We start from the raw sequence: 23,657 nt of genomic DNA, 5'->3' as shown, positions 1-23,657 counted from the left end.
AACGGCCTCTCCAGTAACCTTAGAATAAAACGCTTTCCAGGACCTTCCTGGTCTGGCCCTGCCCACACCTGCAGCCCCAGCTTTCTCCACTGCCTCCTTCTCATTTTTCCTCTCGCCTCCTGCCTTTGCTCGTACTGTTTCCTCTTCCCAGCATCGTCTCCCCCTTCTTCACCTCCACGCAGTCCCTGGCTACATCAGAGTCAGGCTCTCACCTCAACCGAGACATCTTCCCTCTTCAGCCACTGTCCCCACTAAAGGGAACCGGGTCCCTTCCCGCCCTCTTTCCTCCCAGTAGGATAGGAACAGTCCCACGCTTTAAGCTCATAGACTCTGTAACCCCTGTACCTTTCCTCTTGTAGCATTTAGTATGCTCCGTTGCTCGTTTAACTGTCCATTCCCCCCCTGGAATGTCCGTCCGTGGGGACGGGGACCACATGCATCTTGGTCATTCCTGCACCTGCAGCCCTAAGTGAGCGTTTAGCACACAGTGGTCGCTTAGGAAACTTTGAGCGAGTGGATGCTGCTCCCTGGGTTTGCAGAGACGGACGAGAAGACGTGCATCCTGGCTTCGAGGAGCTTGTAATCTCGTGAAGAAAAGTTTATAAACAATGACTGCATAATAGACGCAGTCATAGAAACACACACACCATCCAGATCAGCACAACCAAGGGAACTGCTGGCTTTGTCAGAAGACTTGAGCTGGTCTTTCAAATGTGAAAGGAGCCAACGTAAGGTGGTCCGGCTTTGGACTTGGCTTTGCCGGATTAGCCTTTTCGTCTTGGGTAAACTGCCTATCGTCTCTGAACCTTAATTTCCTTCTCTAGAAAAGTGAAGATAGTAATACCTCCCCTGAAAAAACTGGAGGGAGGATTAAATAGAGAGACTTAAATGACAAATACCAAGCATGGCACCTAGTATAGGTAGGTGCTCAGTAGGTAGTGACTATTTTATAACTGGAATGAATTTAAATGTGTTTATTCAGTGCTTCTTGAATGAATGCCCCTGAAGACAAGTGAGGAAAAAAGAATCTATTTCTTGAATGTGACTAAAATGACAACTTCAGCCTAGGTGTACATGAGGGAAGTTTCTGGACTATGGCCTAATATATAATTTATCATTTGCCTCCACTAAACCATAATAAATTATTAAGGACCAAAGGGGCAGCCTTTATACTAGAAGCCTCCCCTTAATACAACCCGAGGGGACTATTTGCACTACCGCCTTCGGGCAGAGAGTGATTTACTAGCACCAAGCCATCTTTATTTGTCCACGATTTTGATTCTACAAAATATTACACAATAAGCTGCCCTTCCCTGGATCTCAGCCTCTCCAGCCTGGGATACTTAGAGACACTTTAAAAGTATAACATCTGTGGCTGTCTGTGCAGCAGCAGAAATGTATTTGAAGACACGTGCTATGAAATATAGTTCTGATCAAAAGCTATATAGGTAACAGCCACATGTTACATTTTATTTCCTTGGGAGAAGAGCTGTGTCCTAGCAGTGTATTCTTTATGTTGTTCACGATCTCAAGTATCTGAGTACTTTAATCCTAAGAGGTAATATAAAATTTCTGCCACCCACTTCTGCATCACTTTCCAAATGCCAACAAGTTGATTGCAGTTAGTTTGGGGTCCCTGAGAAAAGGTTAAATCATGATGAACTTGCATAGCTTTAGGCAACTTTGCTGGAATCCTCACAGCCCTCTCTCGTTATCATAGCTAGTCAGAATCTTTGCTCTCAGATGTTTTCTAAACCTTAACTATTGGAGCCGAGGCATACTGTTGGTTTGAGGTTCTCTAAAGGATTAGCCAGTTATCTAAGAATCAGTGTTCCTGGTTAGAAATGGTTTGTTTACAGGAAGTACAAATTCCAGTTTGCCCACAGAGTTCAGGATGGGGAGGAAATGGTAGGGCTTGTTCCTGTTTTAGCACTTTTTATGAATCACATTGCATGCTCACAACACATGAAATATCTCTTCTCACTTTCAGAAGTAGTAGATGCCGCTGAATTCTATAGTAAATAGTCAGTGGTAATCGCCCTTCTAGAATCTACCACTGTTGTGTATCAGGACTTGGATTTGGATGTCCATGGAAAGAGGACCTGGATATGATTCTTCAGAGCCTCCCGTGGTTCTCCATGGCCTGTGCAGTGGCCCTCATCCTGCTCTACATCAGAACCACCTGTGTAACCTTTTTTAAATGCACATGCTCGGGCCCCACCCGAGAGATTATAATGTGGAAATTCTGGAAATGGAGCCAGACATATGTGGCTTCTGCACACCTTTCCCGGTCCCGCGCTCAGCATCCAGGGCTCCCCCTCGTGTGCCTCTCTGCCAGTGTTCCGGCCCCTGCCCAGGGTCTGTATCGGGCGGGGCCAGGTCATCTTCATTTCATGTAAAATCCAGAAAAAGTAAATAAAATTCCACAGCAGCTGTCCCGTGACTCAGTGTCAGGATCCAGGGTAGGTTGTTTTCCCCTCTTCCTGGGCCGCCATGGGGCCGGCATCTCACACTGTCCAGAGCCATATGTTTGAATTTAAACTGCCTTAAATCCCTGTTACATGTTTCTTTCAACATCAGCTTTTGAAATATTTTTCCGAGGGGAAACAATGTATTCTTCTGTTGAGGACAGCCAGTGCTTGTCGTGTTTTTTTCTTTCTTTTTGCCCAAGTTTCTAACATGGGCAGAACCAGGGCCCTGCGGAGTGTGTGCTCCTGATACCCTGCACCACAGGGGTCCCCAGGCTTCACCCCCAGAGACCCGCTCACGTGGGCCGTGGGCCTGCCCCTCGGCCCTGTGCCTCAGCTCTGCCAGGGGACTCGGGGGCCGTGGGGACCCAGCTCCGCCTGCCTCCCGGCCTCCGCCTGCACCCCTGCCCGCGGCCCAGCACTCTGGACTCCGTGCGGCTCTGGGCTCCGCACTGGGGCTTCTCTGCCTGCGGCCCTGCGGGGGCCCCGAGGGGGCGGCTGCGGCAGTTTTGCAGATTCAGATCCCCTCGGAAGAGGGAGTGTGTGTACCAGTGATCTGCCAGGTCCCTCTGATCCGGGGGACCTGAGGATGGGGAGGTGGGGGGAGAAGAGAGTGGGTCAGGGGCGGCACAAGAGGACAAGCCTGTCTGGAGGGTAAAGTGCAGCAAATCGTCTGTGCAAGGGCGCAGACCACGAGAAACTGCACGTGCAGTACATCGTCACGTCGTCACCACTACTCAAGAGAAAAACGGTTCATCCTGTTGGTTTCTGGCAAAACTGACATCAGAATCAGACACTTGTGTATGTTTTCAAAATGTATTTTCTATGCCAGGGGCTTGAAACCTGCAATTCTTCTTTATGACCTTTGTGACAACTCGCCTTGTTCCTTGAGGTTTTTCTTCTCCTCTCTGATCTTTATTTCACTGACAGGCAAATAAATATAACTAAATTTCCCAGAGCGCTGCTGTGTCCCTGCCGGACAGCTCTCCAGGGAAACTATTCCTCAACTCTCCATGTTTATCCTTTGACCGTCTTTACGTCACATTTCTGCTTCCCTGTAATCTGCATCCAGTTTATAGATGTTAGTTATGCCACACGCAGCGCTGCCACCTGAACTAGCCCTGGAAATGTCCAGCCGGCACTTTGGGGTAGTGACCACAAATTCTGTTTTTAAGGAAAACTTGGTTTTAATGTGCGTCAGGCCAAAGGACGAAAGAAAAGGTTTCCATCCAGAAGCAAAGCTGACTACTAATGGGAATCAGAAAGGCAGCCCAGGCCATTGTTTAAACCGGATGCAATGGTTTTTCCTTGACGTAAAAATCTCTTTAACAGTTCTCCGTCAGCCAGTCATTCTGTTATTTTGGACCATGTGTTTGTATTATCACAAGAAATTATGAACATGGGAGAACGGTTTGACCTCTGTCCTCTGTGTCCGAGAGGTCCCTTGCGTTCCTGAAGCCCCTGTGTTTACATTGAGCCTGTCTGTCAATAGCTAGGAGCACTTGCTCATTGGAGATGGTGCGGGTAAGGTGGAGGCACCTGGAGGATTTGGTATGTTGCCGCCTTCACAAGGATAAATAAATGTGTGTATGTAGGGGGGTGTTGAATAGATTGAGTAGGAGGTGAAAAGGCCTTGGTGACCTGGAAATATGGGAATGGATTAAATAACCATTCAGGTGTGGATCAGTCAGAACGCAACCAAATCTACATCTCTCCACACCGTCTTGTCACCCAGCCCCTCTCCTAATTTGCAGCTGAAGTCCACAGAACTGTCTTTGTCAGGTATCTGCCTTCCGGAACCTTTACCTCACTGGCAAATACTGCAGTTATTTGGGGACGACAAGGAAATCTGCTTCTAGGTCTTGATCTTTCTTAAATTTTTTATGTCTTTCTCAATATGCATTCAGGGCTGACAGACTAACTGAGGACTTGTCACATGCCACTTTAGCCTGTCTCCCTGTGTATCTTCAGCCAACATTAAAAACACATAGAGTAGTAATTAAGTCTTCTTTAGAAATCATTTCTTACTGGTAATGTGCTTTTCAGTTCCCTCAATGAGACGCCGTAACTTGATAAATTATTCCGTTGGCAGCAGTTAACAACAACAGAACCCGCATAATTGTAAACCCGTCCCTCGCTGGTACTTAGCAAAGTAATTATCCAGCTTGATTTCCTCACTTCAGAATAAGGAGGCCGACATGAGCAGATTTTCAGAAATTCTCCGTCATTCTGTCTTTTGGGAGGAGTCACTAGTTGCTTGAGAAACGAGAGCCTGAGATGATGGCGCCTTAGAGAAAGGGCCTTGTTGCTTTAAAGCCTCACCTCCTGCTAATTTTCATTGAATTTGGACTAGTCCTGAGGCCTTGTTGAGTATAAACCCCAAGAGAAGATCCTAAGTTTCCCTTTGTGATGAAAAAGTTTCTGTTTATTCTACTTCCATTTTGCCTTTTTAAAGAAAAAAAAAAAACAGAATTATTCAGGGAAAAAAATATTATGTAAATAAAAGGAGACAGATGGGTTAAAGGGAGAAAAGACTATTTCCATTTTAGCTCAGCTTTGGAAATCTAGGCCAACACTGATAAAAATTGAAGAAACGCAGATTGAAACCAGATCTGTCTCACAAGAGAAACGGTGCAGGGTTAAGTCTTCGACACAGGTGGCTCTGACTGGAGAAGCCACTCACCCTGGCTCCATAGACGCTGCTTTTCTATTAGACTTTTCCAGATTTGGGGGTTTTTTTGTTTTTTTGTTTTTTTTTAATTAATTAATTTATTTATGGCTGTGTTGGGTCTTCGTTTCTGTGCGAGGGCTTTCTCCAGCTGCGGCAAGTGGGGGCCAGTCTTCATTGCGGTGCGCGGGCCTCTCACTATCGTGGCCTCTCTTGTTGCGGAGCACAGGCTCCAGACGCGCAGGCTGAGTAATTGTGGCTCACGGGCCTAGTTGCTCCGCGGCATGTGGGATCTTCCCAGACCAGGGCCCGAACCCGTGTCCCTTCCATTGGCAGGCAGATTCCCAACCACTGCACCACCAGGGAAGACCTGGGTTTTTTTTAATAATTTAAGTCATCATTCATGAAAATGAATCACAAATGGTTTTTTATGTGATATTTGGAGGACGTTTCAAAGGCATAAAACAGAGCTGCCGGACCCTTCATGCTCATCCTGTATTTCTTGTTCTCGACATTTTAAAACCTAAACTCTCACTTGCTGACATTTTCATTAGCACTTATTCCATGTTCTGGCTTTTAAATTTTAATGCCTGTCTTATAAAGAAAGAGAAAGTAGAGGCTTCTTAATCAGAAATGTATTACTTTCAATTTACCATCTTCAAAAAAAAAAAAAAAGAGAGCAAGAAAGAAAGAAACCCTTGTTGAATAGTCATGACTGGGATGTAAAAGAGTCTTGGGAAACATGATGAGATGGAGGAGACAAACACCGACTCTGTGTATCTGAGACACAATTTAGTCAGACATTAAATCCTTTCGTACACTTCCTTTCCTTGAATATGTGATCGATGTAACTCCACTGTCTTCTAGTTTTTTTTTATTGTGATAAAATACGCATAACAGAAAATTCACCGTTTTACCCATTTTTAAGTACCCAGTTCAGTGGCATTAAATAAATTCACATGGTTGTGGGATCCTCTCCATCTCCAAACTGGAGCTCTGTCCTCCTCTAACGGTCACTGCCCTCCCCCTCCCCCTGAGCCCCAGGTCACCACTGTTCTACTTTGGTCTCTGTGTATTTGACTCTTCTAGGTATTTCATATAAATAAGAGTCATACAGTGTTTATCCTTTTATGTCTGGCTTATTTCACTTAGCATAATGTCTTCAAGATTTATCCATGTTGCAGTATGTATCAGAATTTCATTCTTTCCTAAAGCTAAATAAATCTCCACTCTATGGATCTACCACGTTTTGTTTCTTCATTCATCCATCAGTGGACATTTAAGTTCATGTCATCACTGAACAGAGATAATTTCATTTCTTCTTTTCCAATTTAGATGCTTTCTGGTGGATTAGGAAATGTTCTCTCCTCTTCAATTTTTCAAAAAGTTGGAGAAGAGTATATGTAAGTTCTTTCAATATTCAGTAGAATTCACTAATGAAGCCATCTGGTCCAGGGCATTTTTGGTCGAGGAGTTTTTGATTACTGATTCAATATCCTCACTAGTTATAGATATATTCAGCTTCTCCATTTCTTCATGACTCAGTCTTGGTAGGTTTTGTGTTTCTAAGAATTTCTTCACTTCATCCATGTTATCAATTTGTGGGCATACAGCTCTTCATAGTGGTCTCATAATCCTTTTTATTTCTGCAGAGTTGGTAGTAATGTACCCACTTTCATTTCCGATTTCAGTAAGTTGAGTCTTCTCTTTCTCAGTTAATCTTTTCTGTTTTGTTAATTTTTCCAAAAAACCAACGCTTGCTTTCATTGACTTTCTCTATTGTTTTTCTCTTCTCTATTTTATTAATCTCCACTCTAATCTTTATTATTTCCTTCCTTCTGCCAGCTTTGAGTTTAGTTTGTTCTTCTTTTTCCAGCTCCTTAAGTTGTAAAGGCAGATTGTTGATTTGAGTTTTCTTTTTTTTAATGCAAGCATTTACAGCCATAAATTTTCCTCTTAGCACTGTTTTCACTGAATCCCATAAGTTTTGGTATGTTGTGTTTTCATTTAAATTTGTATCTTTAAGAGACAAATACTTGTATTTTCTAATTTTCTTTGTGATTTCCTCTTTGACTCATTGATTAAGAGTGTGTTGTTTAATTTCCACAAATGTGTGAATTTTCCACTTTTCCTGCTGTTACTTATTTCCAATTTTATCCTATCATAGTCAACAAAGATTCTTTGTATGACACCTGTCTTTTAAAATCTATTGAGACTTGATTTGTGGCCTAACATAAGGTCTGTCATAGAGAATGTCCCATGTGAACTTGAGAAGAATGTGTATTCTGTTGTTGGGCTAGTGTTCTGTATATGTCTGTTAGATCTAGTTGGTTTATTGTTCAAGTCCTCTATTTCCTTACTTATCTTCTTGTCTGGTTGTTCTATCTATCATTGAAAGTTGGGTATTGAAGTCTCCAGTGATTATTGTAAAACTATTTATCTCTTTGGGTATTGAAGTCTCCAGTGATTATTGTAAAACTATTTATCTCTTTAATTCTGTCAATTTTTGCTTCATATATTTTGAGAGTCTGTTATTAGGTATGTAAGTGTTTATATATAATTTAATATATATGTCCTTTTTCTCTTGTAACCCTTTTTGATTTAAAGTCTCTTTTTTCAGATAGTAGTATAACAACCCCACTCTCTTTTGGTTACTATTTGCATGGAATATCTTTTCCCATTCAAACTATTTATGCCTTTGGATCTAAAATGAATCTCTTTTAGACAGCATATAGATGGATCGTGGGTTTTTACTTATTCTGCCAACCTCTATTTTTTTGATTGGAGAGGTTTGTCGTTTTACACTTAAAGTAATTACTGATAATAAGGGATTTACTTTTGCCGTTTGCTATTTGTTTTCTATATACTTTATAGGACTTTTGTCCCTCATTCACTGCATTATTGTATTCTTTTGTGTTTAGCTGATTTTTTGTTGTGAAATGTTTTAATTCACTTTTCATTTCCTTTTGTGTATACTCCGCAGCTGTTTTCTTTGTGGTTACCATGGGGATTACATTTAACATCCTAAATTATAACACTCTAATTTGAACTTACAAAAACATAACTTCATCAGCATATAAAAACTCTGCTCCTGTGCAGCTCCATCCTCACCACCTTTCAGTTACTGACATCACAAATTACATCTTTCTGCTCTGCGTTCAAAAACTTGGACTAATAATCGTTTTTGATGCACTAGTCTTTAAACTCATGTAGAACATAAGAAATAGAGCTACAAACTAAAATTACAATAATACTTATTTTAATATTTGTCTGTGTATTTATCTTTTCCAGGGAACTTTATACTTTCATATACCTTTGAGTTACTGTCCAGCATTCTTTCATTTCAACTTGAAGGACTCCCTTTGACACTCCTTGCAGGGCAGGTATAGTGGCAGTGAATCCCCTCAGCTTTTGCTTGTCTGCAAACGTCTTAGTTCCTTCCTCAGTTTGGAAAGACAGTTTTGAAAGAAAGCCGGATGTAAAATTCTTGGTTGGCAGTTTTTTCTTTCAGCTCTTTAAATATATTATCCCACTACCTTCTGGCTTGCAAGGCTTTTGGTGAGAAGTCCTCTGATAATCTTCCAGAGAATCCCTTGTACCTGATGAGTTCCTTTTCTCTTGCTGCTTTTAAGATTCTCGCTTTGTCTTTGGCTTTCAACAGTTTGATTACAATGTGTCTCAATGTGGCTCTTTTAGACTTTATCCTACTTGGAGTTTATTGAGCTTCTTGAATTTGTAGATCCATATCTTTCCTAAAATTTGGGAAGCTTTCAGCCATTATTTATCCAAGTATTCTTCTCTCTCTCTCTCTCTCTCTCTCTCTCTCTCTCTCCCCTCCCTCTTTCTTTTTTTTCCTTCTGGGAGCCCCACAATTCATATGTTGGTCCACTTGATGCTGTCCCATAGGTCCCTTACACTTTGTTCACTTTTCTTCAATCTTTTTTCTTTCTATTCCTCAGAACTTGATAATTTCAATTTTCCTATCTTCAAGTTTACTCTTCCTTTTACCTGCTTAAATCTGTTTTTTGAATTCCTTTAGTGAATTTTTCATGTCAATTATTATACTTTTCAGCTCCAGAATTTCTTTTTAGTTTTTTATGATTTCTATCTCTTTATTCATATTTTCATTTTGTTAATACATTGTTTTCTTGACTTTGTTCACATCTTCCTTTAGCTGTTTAAGCATCTTTAAGCATCTGATAATCTCTTTGAACATCTTGAAGATGGCTATTTCAGAGTCTTTATCTAGTAAGTCTGCCATCTGAGCAGGATGGCAGACTTACTAGACAGTTTCTTAGGGACAGTTTCTGTCTGTTTATATTTTTTCTTTGAATGGGTCATACTTTCCTACTTCTTTGTATACCTTGTTGTTTTTCGTGGGAAACTGGATGTTTGAATCTCATACTATGGTGTCTCTATTAATCAGATTTTTTCCCCCTCACCCAGGGTTTGCTGTTTTGTTTTTGTTTTTAATAATTGTAGAGTGTTTCTGTACTGGGGATCAACCTGAGGTATAAACATAAGGTTTTCTAGGGTTTTTCTGAGCCACATCTTTCCCTGGGTATGTGTAATGACTTTCTAAACTCTCCCTTTATGCAGTTGCTTTTGAATGCTCTAATCCTTAAGTACCTGGCTCCCAAAAGGGATAAAAGGGGGAGAGGAGAATGAAGGGGAAAATACTTAAAGGCACTCCTTCCTTAAATACCATGAAAGCCACTTCAGCCAGTGAGGGTTGCAGCAACAGCATCTGCCTCCGTGCCCACAGCTCCACAGTCAGAAGCGGCCAGAACACGGAGCCCTGGTATTTGGAGGACACGGTCCTCATTGCCCACCTGGCTCCTGCAGGTCACATGCAAGCTGGTCTGGGAACGTGGGCACAGCTGCCTGCCACGGGACTGAGGGTGGGGAATGGGTAGCCACCGCTGCGCTAAGAGCCAGAGTTAACCAAAATTAACTGTGATTTACCATCCAAGCCTCCCCTGGAAGCTGCAAGCCTTCAGATAGACTCCAGAATTCCAAAATAGTTACATCAGACATTCTGCCAGTGCAATTGCTGTCTAGAGAGGAAATGGCTTCCTGGCACTTCCTACTCACCATCTTCCCTGCCATTCCTGGGTTCTGTTTTTGGAAATCTGAGGAGAGAGCGGAGGCTTTCCTAGCTGCCCAAATCAGTGTTTATCTTTAAACTACAATAACTTTACTAAGATACATCCTGGTATTGTATTCTCATTCACCTGATGTGGCCCATGGTAGCCCTTTCAGTGTATAGATTCAAGTATGTTTAAGCATATAGATTCAAAATGTTCAGGAAAGGGTATCTTTTATTATATATACAAGTATTTATTTTGTTTTGCTGTTCTGTTTTTTCTCAGAGACACTAGTTACGTATTTGGTGGATCTCCTTCTCTAATCTTTCCTTAAAAATTCTTTTTTTATTTCAATTTACTTTGCTAGAATTTTTCATTTTTATCTTTCATGTCTTTTGCTCTGTATTATATACTAGGTCTGTTCTCCCTTTCTGCTCCCTCCAGTTTCATCTTCATTCCTGTTACGTTTTATTTTTCCTTCTACTTGTTGTTTGTGTTCTGCCTCTCTTCCTATTAACTTGCTATCTCTTCTTCAAATGATTGCATTTCTACTTTGTGTAGAAATGGCTGAGCTCTGAGTTTCTATTTTCCTTTTATTTTCATAAATAGGAGAGGCCATGGTGTAAATAACTTTTCAGAAACAGCCTATCTGTAATGCGTTGAATATTTTAAAGAACAAGTTTTAGGTTCCACGTGCAGTGCTCCGTGATGGGAAGGCTGGATGCAGGTGGAACACACACCATGGTGGGAAGTGGGATTTATTTAATCAGTTCGGTGAGCCCACTGCTGTTTTACTTTAAAGTCCTCGATTGCATCTTCACCTTGCACATCCCTGCGTGGCATGGCCGCCCCTGCAGAAAGCACAGATGGTGACTGTCAGACCCATGCATCAAACCCGTAGCCCTCCGGAGGCAACCATTTCCTCCGGCTGGCATTCTGAATGTAGCGATTTTCCAACCATTTTGAAAATTAGCCTTAAATATACTTTTGGAAAACCACATTTCTGGATGCACCCTGTTCTACCAATAACAAAGTCTCACTAAATCAGAATGATGAAAATGAGCCTTATCTCCATTTGGGGAAAACAACTGAATTGTGGACCGTTTGTAAAGGCAGGTAAAGGTGTGACATCTATATGGACAATAAGACCATGATTTTTTATGCGGAAGAGAAAATGAGCTGTTTCAGGCAATTCCAGAGAGCAGAAGGGGGCCAGTGGACGGAAGTGTAGGAGGGAATCTCACTTCGCCCTCAGGAGAGCCCAGCTGGCAGGCGTGGCCGTGCTTGGCAGACCCTTACCTCGCGGGGGTGATGCTGTCACCGGAAGCTGGCTCCTGCATCAGGAGAAACCCCAGGCCCCTTTCCCTCCAAGCGGCCATCACCGAGTCTGAGCCCACACTGCTGGCTCCAAATCCTGCAAATCAACCCTGGACCCTCGGGCGACTTACCCAACCCCACTCCGCCTCAGATTCCTCCCCTGTAATGGGCTTGATAATTTTGAGAGGTTGATATTTGGAAAATTTTTTTAAACTTAGAACAATGAGTAACAGGGACATAATAAGCGCCGTGTAACTGTCTCTTAAATGTGAATAAGGAAGATCTTTTCTAAGGTGTCTGAGAGACACCAGAGATCGTTTTTGAGCGCATCTCTTGCGCTAAGCAGTAAACGAGGTGGGCACGGGCCCAGCCTCCACGCATCTCCGAGCTCGTGCTGGAGAAGGAGTCAGGCAGGTGCCCAGTGTGGCCTGGAGAGGATTTCGGGGACAGGGGGCTCCCAGCAGCTCCTGGAACCCAGGGGAAGGGTGATAAGGGCCCAGGGACTGGGGTGAGGGGAGATGGTGGGCTCTTGTTCCTGGGAGAGGAAGCGGTATGAACCAGGGCAGCCGGGCCCACGATTCCGAATCCCTGTTCTCCCTGCCGCGGGCACTCGGAGACCCCGCTGACTTCATTTAGGGCCGTGGTTCTTTACAGCCACTGACTCGTTCATTCATTCATTCACTCATTCGCTTAACTTTACTAACAAGCTAAGGGTCTAGAACTCCTTAGTGCAAAAACATGTATTTTTTAAATTACCCAATAAAAACTTTATTCAGTTAGAAGTATATGTAAGTTTTTTGAACTGTTGCAAATTCCATTCTTGTGCTGTCTGAATAAAACTGTTGGGGAAAAAACAGTTTTTATTCAGGTTGTGTCCTTGTAGAAATGATAGCTAAAACCACAATTCCACTTTTTCATAACTTTTACTACACAGATTAAACTAGCCACAGAAGTTGTATAAATCATGACTATTATTATAATGCATAATTTTGTAAAATTTTTGTTTGAAGGATCTCTCGGTGGAACTATTTTCTCTGGTGAGCTACAAATGGCTGAGTTCATTTGGTGTAAATTAAAATCGCTGATTATGCCTCATCTTAAGAAAATAGAAAAACAAAAGACAAACAGACACAAACATCAATGTGCTTAAAAAGAGTTTGTCCAGGTTACAGCCCATCACTAAAATGTGGGAAAATAGTTTGGAAGTAAAGGCTGTATTGTCCTTTTACTGCCCTCAACAGTGGGCATATTTTCTTTCAAACTGAGTGAAATGTTCTAACCTTTGTTGGTTATTTCTTGGAGACCTGCCACCTGCCCCATCTCCCCAGGCTGGGCTCGTCCCCACGTTTACCTAGAACATTCATTCCATTTGGAATGAATTCCTTTGGGAGCTGGAAGCCACCAGTGAGAGGCTTATATGGGAACAACGCCATGTGGAAACAGGACCATCAATGAGTCGTTCTCATGCATCATAGACACCCTCAAACCCCTCTGACGTGCATTCAGGATACAGAACAAGGCCACAAGGCCCAGGAGCCACCTTTCCCAGAACTTTCAGTCACAGTGGCCACCTGACCTGCTGACTCTGCTCCCAGCTTCACACTCAGTGTGGACAGATGCTGAGATGAGGTCAGAGAGGTAGGGACATCAATGAGTAAAGTAGGGAGAAAGAAAATATTATGTATTTAATCCTAGGTGCCATGTATTTTACACATGTATCTCGTTTAATCTCCACAACCACCCTTTGCTGCTCTTATCATGTGAAGGGACCACTGGGACCCTGGGACAGAAGGGCAGCCCACCTTCCTTCATTGAACAAAAAAAAAGTGAAACATACTGAAGACTGAAAAGGATTCTCAAGGTATCTTCGGGACTTTCAGGGCTTGGCATGTGTAATTACTCTTAGGTTGAACTGATGTCTATCTCAGATGAGATGACGCTTTATGAGGAGGAAATGTGAGGTCCAGAGAGGTAAAGTAACGTGCCCAAGGTCACACAGCTTGACTCCGGAATAGCTGGGATTGGAACCCAGATCTATCTGACTCTAAAATCCATGCTTGCTCTTTCCGCAACAGTACGCTTCGAGCAAAATAAAATAATTGCTGTGGGAGAAGTACACACTGCTGTGGGAAAACAGGAAGGGGTCCTTTATTCCAGCAAGGAAAGCACGGGGATCACGTTACAGGGCCTCCACTGCAGGGAAATGGTGGTTCAGCTCCTTCTCCCTCTGAAATGCTGGGCTTCTGTGCAAGCTCTCTGTCCTGTTACAGGAAAGGGCTCTGGCTTGTATTGTTCATGGCCCTACTTCAGTTCCTATTTATTTAACAAATGTGATAAATTCCTATCCATGCACATAAGCAGAATTAATAATGACAGGATGTGGGGATTAGGACATGCTCACTTTCTCAACAGCAGCCCTTTTTCGTAGGGAAAGAGATCATTCTAGGTTTGTGACTAAATTTCATTTGTTTGGAGGTGAAGTTGTTCAAGTTTTACTAACGGTCAGGTGCATTCTCTTCTACAAGTTGATTTCACTGTTTCCTGAAGTCTCCCATGTGAATTAATAACAACCAGAGATTGCCTTCTTTCTGTATTATTGTTTTCTTCGGGCTTATTCCTTGCAAAGAGACACAGATTCCTTTGGGTAAAAGATTCTCAGGCATCTGTACCTAGGCACTTAAGCGAGACCAGAGTTATAAGGCCATTGCCATCTTAGGAGGTTTATTTTCTGTAGCGGGAATGGAAATTTGAAGGCCCAGCAGCCAGCAGTACACGTAACCTTCCCACCATCCTGAACTTAGTTTCTAAACAAGAACCCTTGGGGGTCTCCTCCCAGCAGCCCTCCATCACATCACTATCATGATGATCTTCTTAAAATCCTCATCTGATCACCTTACTTCCCTGCTTAAAAGCCACTCCTGGCTCCCCACGACCAAAGGGACAAAGCCAAACCCCTCCAAGTGACTCTCAGAGGCCTCACCCTGAGACTCACTGTGTCTTCTGGGGGTACCTCTGACGGCTCCCGGTTAGAAACCGCAAGCCGACCTCACTGCCACCTGCCCTGTGCTCGTGCCTCTTCCCCAGCTGGATGGCAAGACCCCTCTGCTGCCCTGTCCCCTCGTCCTGTCACCACCTCCAGCGGCGTCCGCCCAGCACTTTGCTTGCCCTGCACTGGGGATGCTCCATGTTAATTTCGTTTGCTCCATAGCTTGGCAAGTATTTATTGAGCTCCTAATAGGTGCCAGGCACGGTGAAAAAAGACAGGGTGCCACCTTCAGGGAGAATCAGTCTTATTGTTTGGAAGGGTCCTGGGGTTAAAACCAGCCTACGTGACTTTTTTTTTTTTTTTTCTGGCTGTGTTGGGTCTTCGTTTCTGTGCGAGGGCTTTCTCCAGTTGTGGCAAGCGGGGGCCACTCTTCATCGCGGTGCGCGGGCCTCTCACTGTCGCGGCCTCTCTTGTTGCGGAGCACAGGCTCCAGACGCGCAGGCTCAGTAGTTGTGGCTCACGGGCCCAGTTGCTCCGCGGCATGTGGGATCTTCCCGGACCAGGGCTCGAACCCATGTCCCCTGCATTGGCAGGCAGGTTCTCAACCACTGCGCCACCAGGGAAGCCCCTATGTGACTTTTAAGGCTTTGCTTCGAAGTCTGGTCCTGAGATCCATCACACAAGCATCACCAGAGAGCTTGTAGTAACGATAGAATCTCAGCTCCCCGCCACCCATTCTGCACTAGCCTGACGCCCACAAGAGCCGCATCGCACGGCAGCGTGAGAAGCTCTGTCCTGAGGCTCTCAGACAGTCAAGTTGGGTGGGTGTGTTGCTTGCGTTGCTTGTATGCTTGCTTTACAGTGGTTGTAAACCTATGGGTTTAAATTGTCCTTCATGTAACAAAGTCTTTTTGAGGGCTTGTTAATATAAGTTACACTCTTGGGTGCCGGAGAGCACCACTAAATTACAAATAAGCAAATGCAGATTTATCTCTACTGTTCAAAAAATGACAGCTTTCCAGACATTGCTCGTGTTTCCTTCTGCAGATATTTATCCAGTTATCCTTGCAGCCGGGGTATTTGTGCTTGCTCAAACATTGTGAATTGGTATTTGTAGGCTTGGCCACGCAGGTGCTTGTGTGGCCAGCACAGAGTTTTCATAAATGTTTATTAATTCGTTGCAAGCATTTAAAAACCAAGAGGTTTTCACATGAAAACCCAGACTTCTGCCTTCTCTTGAAAATCGGGCAGCCCTGGGCTCACCTTCCTGATGGCACAACAGACTGGCCCTGGGGGTCCCCTCCTGCAAGTTGGGGGCGGGCTCACCAGTTCACCCCGCCCCCCACCTCGCCAGCCCCTTTGCTAGGCCTGCTCGGCCCCCTGGACTGTGCAGCCTGAGAACCCAGGCAGGAGTTGGAGGCACCAGAGCTGACCCTGCCTCGGGGAGTGTGCCCCTTTATAGTTCCCCTCAGGGTCTCCGTGCAGACAGGAGGAGAGAAGAGAGCAGGACAGGTGGTGAGGGTGGAGATATGGCCCTAGGCTAGCGATTCTCGGCCCTGGTGACAGGAACTTGTAAAAGCACCACTGCCCACTCCCCATAGGCACCCCCAGAAAGTCCGACTTAGTTGGTTTGGGCATTACCAGATTTTAAAGTCTCCACAGGTGATTCTAATCTGGCTTGAGACCCACGAAGCTAGTGCATCCACATAACTTGCCAAAAAAAGTGAAATATGCCAAAGTGAAGGAAAAAAATATATGCATACATACATACGTATACACACACATAAATTGACAGGGTTTACACTGAAGCCTCATTACTCTGGACGTTGGTAATTCCAGAGTATTGGATGTTTTGTCTAATGGCCTACCATTTACTTTTCTTATCTATACGAAGAGTTGGCCAAGCAAATAAGTACTATGAGCAAGATTGCTTTAAAATGCTTTAGAGAAACTCGATTTTTTTTTTCTTTTTAGGATTTAAATTCAAATGCCGGCTTGAGCTAAATATAATTTACATTCTCTATTACAAAAACAAAAATTTGGAGGATATCAGCAAGCACTGTGAATACATCATACAGGGCCCCTCCGACAATCGTAGAATTGCTTTTATTGCATTGTCTATTATCACATAGCCTAAAATTCTACCAGTACTTTAATTACTTTAGAATAATGTTTATTACTGTTGGAATTCAGCTGTTTATGCCACAGAAGTGTTCATCCAAGGATGTCATTAGAGAGAGAACTTCCTCTAATGCTGCAGCGTTGATGGAAGCTCTCCCACCCCGCCCCAGTCCACAGATTTGCTGATGGCCTGCAGCACTCTGGCCAGTGAAATCCCTGCAACTTCAGGCAGATTCTCTTGATGAGGGAGTCTGACAATCGCCAGAGCAATTCATGCGATGACTTTATGCCAGAAATTTCATTATTTCTAATAGCTGATGGTGGTTTAATATTTCAATGTAATTATGCTTGATTATATATTGTAATACGCCTTGGCCAGGCTTTGGATCTGGGTCTAAGTAAAATACAGCTAATGGAAAATTCCCCTCCAGGTTTTTTTTTTTTTTTTCAACCAGGAATTAAGTCCTAAAGTGAAACTGAATGCAAATCCAACAAGCAATCTCTTGCCGGAGAAAATATTGGTGTAATATATTTGAATGGCCTAGTTTATCAGCTCACTTGGCTAAAATCATACACTGGTTTAGAATTATTTCAGAGTTGCTATTTCTCACCTTTCCCCTAACCTACTTTTGGTCATTTCTGATTTGTTTTATGAGCTTTTATCGAAAGGCAGTCAGCGTGGCGGAGATATAGAGACGTATATCAAATACTGTCATTTACTGTGAGCATCGTTAAAGAGGGAGGGGGAGGGGGAACTAATGCCAGGATGAGGCTGGGGTCTCGGTCTGGCTCGTCTGTGCTGCCCACTGTGCGCGGACACCCCACTGGACACGCACAGCAGGAGCTGACATACAGCCCCTCCTGCCTGGCCCGTCCGTGTAGTGAAGCAGCAGTGTGCTTCCGACGGTGACATTCCCACACTCCTGGGAGGGGGGTGTCGGCAGCCAGGGCTGGACTGACGGAGGGCAGGGAGAGGTGTTAAGATTCACGTGAATTCCTTAAGGCTTCACTTTCATTCTGCTTTGGAGAAAGAAGCCCATTTGAGAGTATCCTTCGCTCCCTCTGCAGAGTCCTCGTCTCTCCCCGGAGACGGCAAGAAAGACAGAAAGAAGGGAGCAGCGTGCGGGCCGCTCAGACCCTTCCCCACCCCACTGAGGCGGGTCCCCTACAAGGGCCCCCAAGGCGTGGCACCTGAAGCCCGACAGCCAGCCAGACTCAGGCCTCAGCGAAGGCCCCAGAAACAGAGGGGCCGCCCTGCCCACTCACGAAAGGAGAAGCCCATCTGCTCTTTCACCTGGGAGTCACTTGCTCTCTGGCTGGAAGGGAGGGTCGAAAACAAAAAGAAATGGTCATTCCTATCATTCACATAGTGCTACCCCATCCAAGCGATGTAATTCCCTTAACAATCCTGTGTTGTTACTAACTTACGCCATTTGCCAGTGGAGAAATCTGAGGCTCTGGAAGTCACATATCTAGACAAGGTGCCCATGGCGAGTGCACAGGGCATCCTGTTGCCGATTCCACGGCTCTGTCCCCGCGTCACAGCAGCCGGGTCACAACCTCAGGCAGATCCCGACGGAAGACAGGCACTCTTTGGCTCAGAACTGTTCGTTTTGCTCTTAGCAGAATTTAACAGTGCCTATTTTGAAATCTTTCCTTAAGGGCACACTGTAAAATTTAGAAAAGGAAAAAAAGAAAAGAAAAACCTTACATCCACCAGAGATGAAGAGGGGAGATGCAAACTCCCATGAGAGGCTCCCAGGGAATGTTTAGTAAGGGTCACCTCATCTGTGATGCTGCAGGCGAACACAGACACATCAACCTCGTAGAGATGAGAAAACAACGTGAGGCTGATGGGAAGAGCGGTGAGGTGGGTGAGAGTCAGGGGCCAGCTTTGATCCCCCCTGTGTGCTTTGCTGGCCCTGGGACTGGGGACAGATCTGGACCCCCGGCACCTCCCAAGGCTGTGTGGAGCTCAGCCACCAAGGCACAGGAGCTGCACTTCTGACCGGGGAGGGATCTCCGGTGAAAGGTGTTCGCGTTCACGTGCCTTTACTGGTCCATAGTCGGAGTGGAGCAGATCAAAGGCTGCATCTCCTTCAGACTCTTACTTTGTTCTCTGGGGCCCCAGCTGTGCCACCAACACCGCTTCTGTGAATTGGCTGCTCTCTCTGACCAGGTCACTCTTACTTGCTAGACCTAAGCCAAGACGGCATGGTGGCACCCCTGGCTGCCGGCTGGCCCTACGGACGGTGTGCACACTCAGAGTCACTCGGACACTCCGCGGCATCCATCCCCCGACCCCGACCACAAAATCCGTCCCTTGAGTTAGCCTGTCTCCCGGGGTGCGTACGTAATGCGCCGCGCCCCTCCCGCCGCCCGCAAACCCCTTACTCCAAATCCACTCTATGCTGTGTCCTCTACCCTGTTCTCCTGTGCTCTAAACTTGACCCCGTAGATGTCACACCTCAAGGCCTAACTCCTACATCCCAGGCAGGTAAATAATTCCTCCACATGGATTCTTACTAAACCTTCATCTCCAGACCGGTCTTTGCCTATGTGTTGATAATATTCCTCCATAACTTAAATACCCATCAGTTCCTTCATAAGGCAGAGTAATGTCGAGGTCAAGGGAGGCCAGGAGGCCAGACAGCCCAGCTGCGAGTTCGCTTTCTAGCAGGTTCTTAGGCAAACTCCATTTCCTCTTTGTGGCTTAAAACGGTGCCTGGCACTTAGTGCTGCATGAGAGCTGGGCCTTGTGGGGTGGGGTCAGCTTGGGGAGGCAAAGGGGAAGAGGACTGGATTTTAGCGAGTGGGAGCAGGACGAGCTGAGCATTTCACCCAGTATTTGATAGGACGTTCTTTAGCCACGATGTTGTCTCCCCTCCAGGGCTGTCACAGGTCGGCCGTAACTGGATTCGTCTTCTGGTCCCCACTGACCCCCGTATCGCCTGTCAGGTTATTGCCTTTGGTTCAGTCCATTATGTTTTTCCTTCCCAGCTTGTGTTTCTCCTTTGTGTCTTCCACCCGTCCGCCCAGCTCTCTCATTCGACCTTTGAGTAGGTAAGAGCTTTTTACTTAAACTTCAGAGCAGTTTATGAATAGGCTGCTTAGTTTCAGCCGGCAGGTAAAAGCTTTTGTCAAATTGTTTCTCCTCCCTGCAGCACTGTTAATCTGGAGCTCCCAGAAAGGAAAAGTTGCGAATTATCTTTTCCGAGTCATTAAGGCAGCATAATTTGAGGCCCAACCAGCAGTTTTCCTTTTCCCTACCTAGAATTTACCAATATGATTTGGGCCACTAATCTACACCTGTAAAATTTTTTCTTCTGAGAAAAAATTCTCCTAACGACACTTAGATCATTACCCATGATTCAGGAAAACCAAAGTCCAAAAATAATTTAGCAACAAGGTTCAGATTCACTCAGTGCAAATTATTTTAGCTTATTAATTAATTTTCTCACCAAGAAACAAACGGAAGCATAAGCAACAATAGCCAACCTTTGAAAGAATAACATGCAGAGATGAGGAGTGGGGAACGGTCCCCTGGAATTCTCCCCTTCCTGTTCAGAGTCTGAAATAGAATGGCATTTTCCCCAAATAGTCAGCTATGTGGGGAACGTCTGGTGTTGTTACGGTTACGTGGTGCAGTGTGTTTAACATTTGCTTTGGACTTGCATTCAACCGTCATCACCTTCCACTTTGAATGACTCGGTGGGAACCTCTGAAAAGAGGAGGCCATGAGAATGGCTGACGAGCAGCGATTTGGGGTGGTTTATTAAAGTGGCAGCAACGGATCTGAGGTGGGCGTCGTTCTAGAATAAGGTGGAGCTCAGTGGTGGGGTTCAGCGGTACTTTCATCCCGCAGACTTGTTGCCTCAGTGATTTATCCCTACATCCCCCAGAGTGTGACACGGGTGTGTCCTAGTAGAGGTACATGGCCTTGAACAGAGTTTAACAGATCTTGCTGCCCAGGTTAGAGTGGACTTTGCCACAGCGCAGCCTGACCACGTGGTAGAGGAGTGTCTGGGGTGGGGACACTGGCCATAAGGAGACCTGGACCAGGAGGGAGCGCTCCTTCTCTGAACGCGCACAGGTGACGTGGGAAGCAGGAGGGGTCGTCCGGCCTCAGAAACGTGCTGTTTTTCATTTATTTCAGGCACATTTTCCATCACTGCCATTTGTCCTCTGTCAGCATTCCATCTTGTTCCCCGTGTTTTCTCTTGCAGATGGTTTATTAGAAGCGCTGCAGGATGTTTCTAAATGTTACGCGTCACAAGAGCAGGGCTTTGAGAGCGTGCTGACAGCTCACCTGCGCGGGTCTTCTCCACGCACCGGCTCTCTCCATCCCTAACGCTGCTGTGCCTTTAAATCCGCACCCACCCACATGAACACACAGATCTTGGCATCTTGCCTTTTTTTTTTTTTTTAATTTTATTTATTTATTTATTTATGGCTGTGTTGGGTCTTCGTTTCTGTGCAAGGGCTTTCTCCAGTTGCGGCAAGCAGGGGCCACTCTTCATCGCGGTGCGCGGGCGTCTTACTATCGCGGCCTCTCTTGTTGCGGAGCACAGGCTCCAGATGCGCAGGCTCAGTAGTTGTGGCTCACGGGCGCAGTTGCTCCGCAGCATGTGGGATCTTCCCAGACCAGGGCTCGAACCCGTGTCCCCTACATCGGCAGGCAGACTCTCAACCACTGCACCACCAGGGAAGCCCCATCTTGCCTTTTATAGTGGATAATTAAGAGAAGGATTTGGTTGGTAACCACCTTACTCCCATAACTCATTACCAGTGATGGGTAATCCTGTGACCGAACCATCCATCACTTTCAGTCCTTCAGACATAATCTCATTCTCGTGACTTCCACAGGGTCTTCAGTGGAAGGTAGCCTTTCTGACAAGATCACTGATCCCAAAGGCAGTTATTCCTGCAGAGCTGAAAAGCGGTGTCATTTACTTGAGAAGGGGGCTTACCCTGTCGTCACAAAGTCCCCTTCATGTGGGAGCTGAGGCTCCATTTACAAGAGACTGTCTGCCTCTCATATGAGCAAGTCAGGGTTCCCCTAACAGAGACCCGTCAGTGTTTCTTATGTCTGTCCGTGCGCTGAGGTAAGCGACCCGAGGAAACTGCCATCTACCTGCCGAGGTGACGCAGCTCAGTCCACGTCCTCAGGTGCCCCTTGGTTGTTGCTGGAATGTCTGATATGATAGGGTTGGAATAGTTACTTAGAAGTTTCCTGGAGATACTTGCCTAGTAGGTACTTTTACTGATACGCGTAAAATATATAATTTCCAAATTGTGTATCTTTTGATATAATCACATAAATGGAAAACAATAGTCAATTAAGTCGTTCCAGGAAAAATCATACTACCTCTTATCCCAGCACATTCCGACCTCTCTACACAGGCACGTGATAGATGTCAGAGAGTTGATCCAATCTTTCGCACTTTTTAAAACTGGAATTTATAGATAGACTGTCATTTCTGCAAGATATTAGGAATGTGTAAAATGAGCATCTAAGTCAAATGTATACTGTAAATGCAGTAGGATCACAAACGTACTTTTCTGAGCTTTAATTCATCCTGGCTAGGTTTTCCAACAGCAGAGAGCATAGTTTTCAATCGGTATTTTCTCAAAGCACGTGATGGGCTGTGTGCCCGGCGTGTTCGGGCCCCTGCACACTCCGTGCAGCCCAGTTCCTGACTGGTTCTGTGGGTTGTTCTGGTTCCAGGCTTCCACAGGGAATTCTAGTGGAAGGATGTGCATTTCAGGCGGCAGAGGCCCTGTTCAGACCAATGAACGTTCTTGCCTCCTGTGCTGAGTTATCAAAAACAGCCTCTGACTGTGCCTGCAGCTCGGGGGAGTTGGAAAATCAGCTCAGCACACAGGACAAAATGAGGAGAAGAGATGGCTCAAGGCCAGCTGTTCAGGCATGTGGGACACACACGTGAGGGCAGGGTGGCAGCTGTTAGGGGAGGGGGGCAGCTCGGACAGGTCTGCTCCGGTGTGGGGTGGAGGTCTCCATTGGCAGGGCTCCCGCTTTGCAGAAGAAGGTTGAAATGCAGAGCGTAGTGGCCGATCAGATTCCTTCATTATCTCTCTGCCTTGTATTTGCCAGGTGCTTGTTCCTGCCGCTTCCATGGTTGGAGGGTTTTTTTCCCTTCCCGTTTTCCTAAAACACACACACGTACACACACACACACACACACACACACACACACACACAACCTGAGAATAGTAAAAGCTTTCCATTTTCTTGAATGCTAATAAATTGGAAAAGAGGTCGTATATGTCATCTGTGCATATTGACATTGAGGGATTCAAGGGATATTTAGGGAGAGAAGATAGAAGACTGAAAAGAATAGCCTTTGAATGGCTTAGAACCGAGTTTCCAACAAGACTTGAATCACGTGAAGAAGACTATGGAGAGACTGCACGTTTTATCAAGCTCCAGAGAAAGTAGCTTTTCTTAAGTATTGGTATAACATTTCTTCTTATAATTCTAATAATTTTAAAAGAAAAGACTGAAGCCTATAGAATACCAGCATTATTCATTTCTTCTTGCAACAAGGAGGGCTAGCCTTAACATTGCTTTGTTTTGCCCTCACTTCTTCCAGTCTTCAGCCCTCTGTGCTCCCTGTTATCAGCAGGTGAGACCAGGCCAAGGAGCCCAGAGGACTCCATGGGGCTGAGAAGCCCTTTGGGTCCGTGTGTGCAGGGGGACAGGCAGGAGGGGTCCCTCAGAACACGAAGCCCTGGGGAAGTCTGGCGCGGGTGCAGACCCCGGCGGGGGGAAGGGGGGGAGCAGGGATGAGAATCAAGCCCCAGCCCCCAGCCGCAGCCTCTCCCAGGTGCATCCCTTTGGCTTGTTTCCCTGAAAACAAAGAAAACATTGGAAATACGTACAACTCCTAAAAAGAGAAAATATCCCATAAGCTGCTTCCTCATTGGATTTGCCCAAAAGTCAAATGTGGAAAGTGAGATGTGAAATACTAGTGTATTTACGTGTTTTC

The 23,657-nt window shown here is 45.2% G+C and overlaps 1 protein-coding gene and 1 long non-coding RNA gene across 4 annotated transcripts in view; one reads left to right on the top strand and one right to left on the bottom strand.

Annotated features, from left to right (window-relative positions):
* The window catches only part of L3MBTL4 (L3MBTL histone methyl-lysine binding protein 4), a 318,381-nt gene that overhangs the window by 272,973 nt on the left and 21,751 nt on the right, over positions 1-23,657 (top strand). Inside the window, exon 15 of one of the 3 annotated variants that reach the window (XM_082418696.1) lies at positions 1,991-7,576. The exons of the other annotated variants lie outside the window; for them this stretch is intronic. Within the exon in view, the coding sequence (XP_082274822.1) occupies positions 1,991-2,025 (35 nt within the window). The 3' untranslated portion in view covers positions 2,026-7,576. Of the gene's footprint in view, positions 1-1,990; positions 7,577-23,657 lie in introns of those variants that run through there. 3 annotated transcript variants of the gene reach the window in all.
* LOC309640274 overlaps positions 18,864-23,657 on the bottom strand; it is an 82,886-nt gene continuing 78,092 nt past the window's right edge. Inside the window, exon 3 of the long non-coding RNA XR_014252152.1 lies at positions 18,864-23,518. This is a non-coding gene — a long non-coding RNA (uncharacterized lncRNA). The remainder of the gene's footprint in view (positions 23,519-23,657) is intronic.

The sequence above is a fragment of the Balaenoptera physalus genome, assembly GCF_965194825.1.
Source record: "Balaenoptera physalus genome assembly, chromosome: 12".
NCBI classification, from domain to species: Eukaryota; Metazoa; Chordata; class Mammalia; order Artiodactyla; family Balaenopteridae; genus Balaenoptera; species Balaenoptera physalus.
Note: the sequence above shows the minus strand (reverse complement) of the source record. Positions and strands in the feature narration are given on the sequence as shown.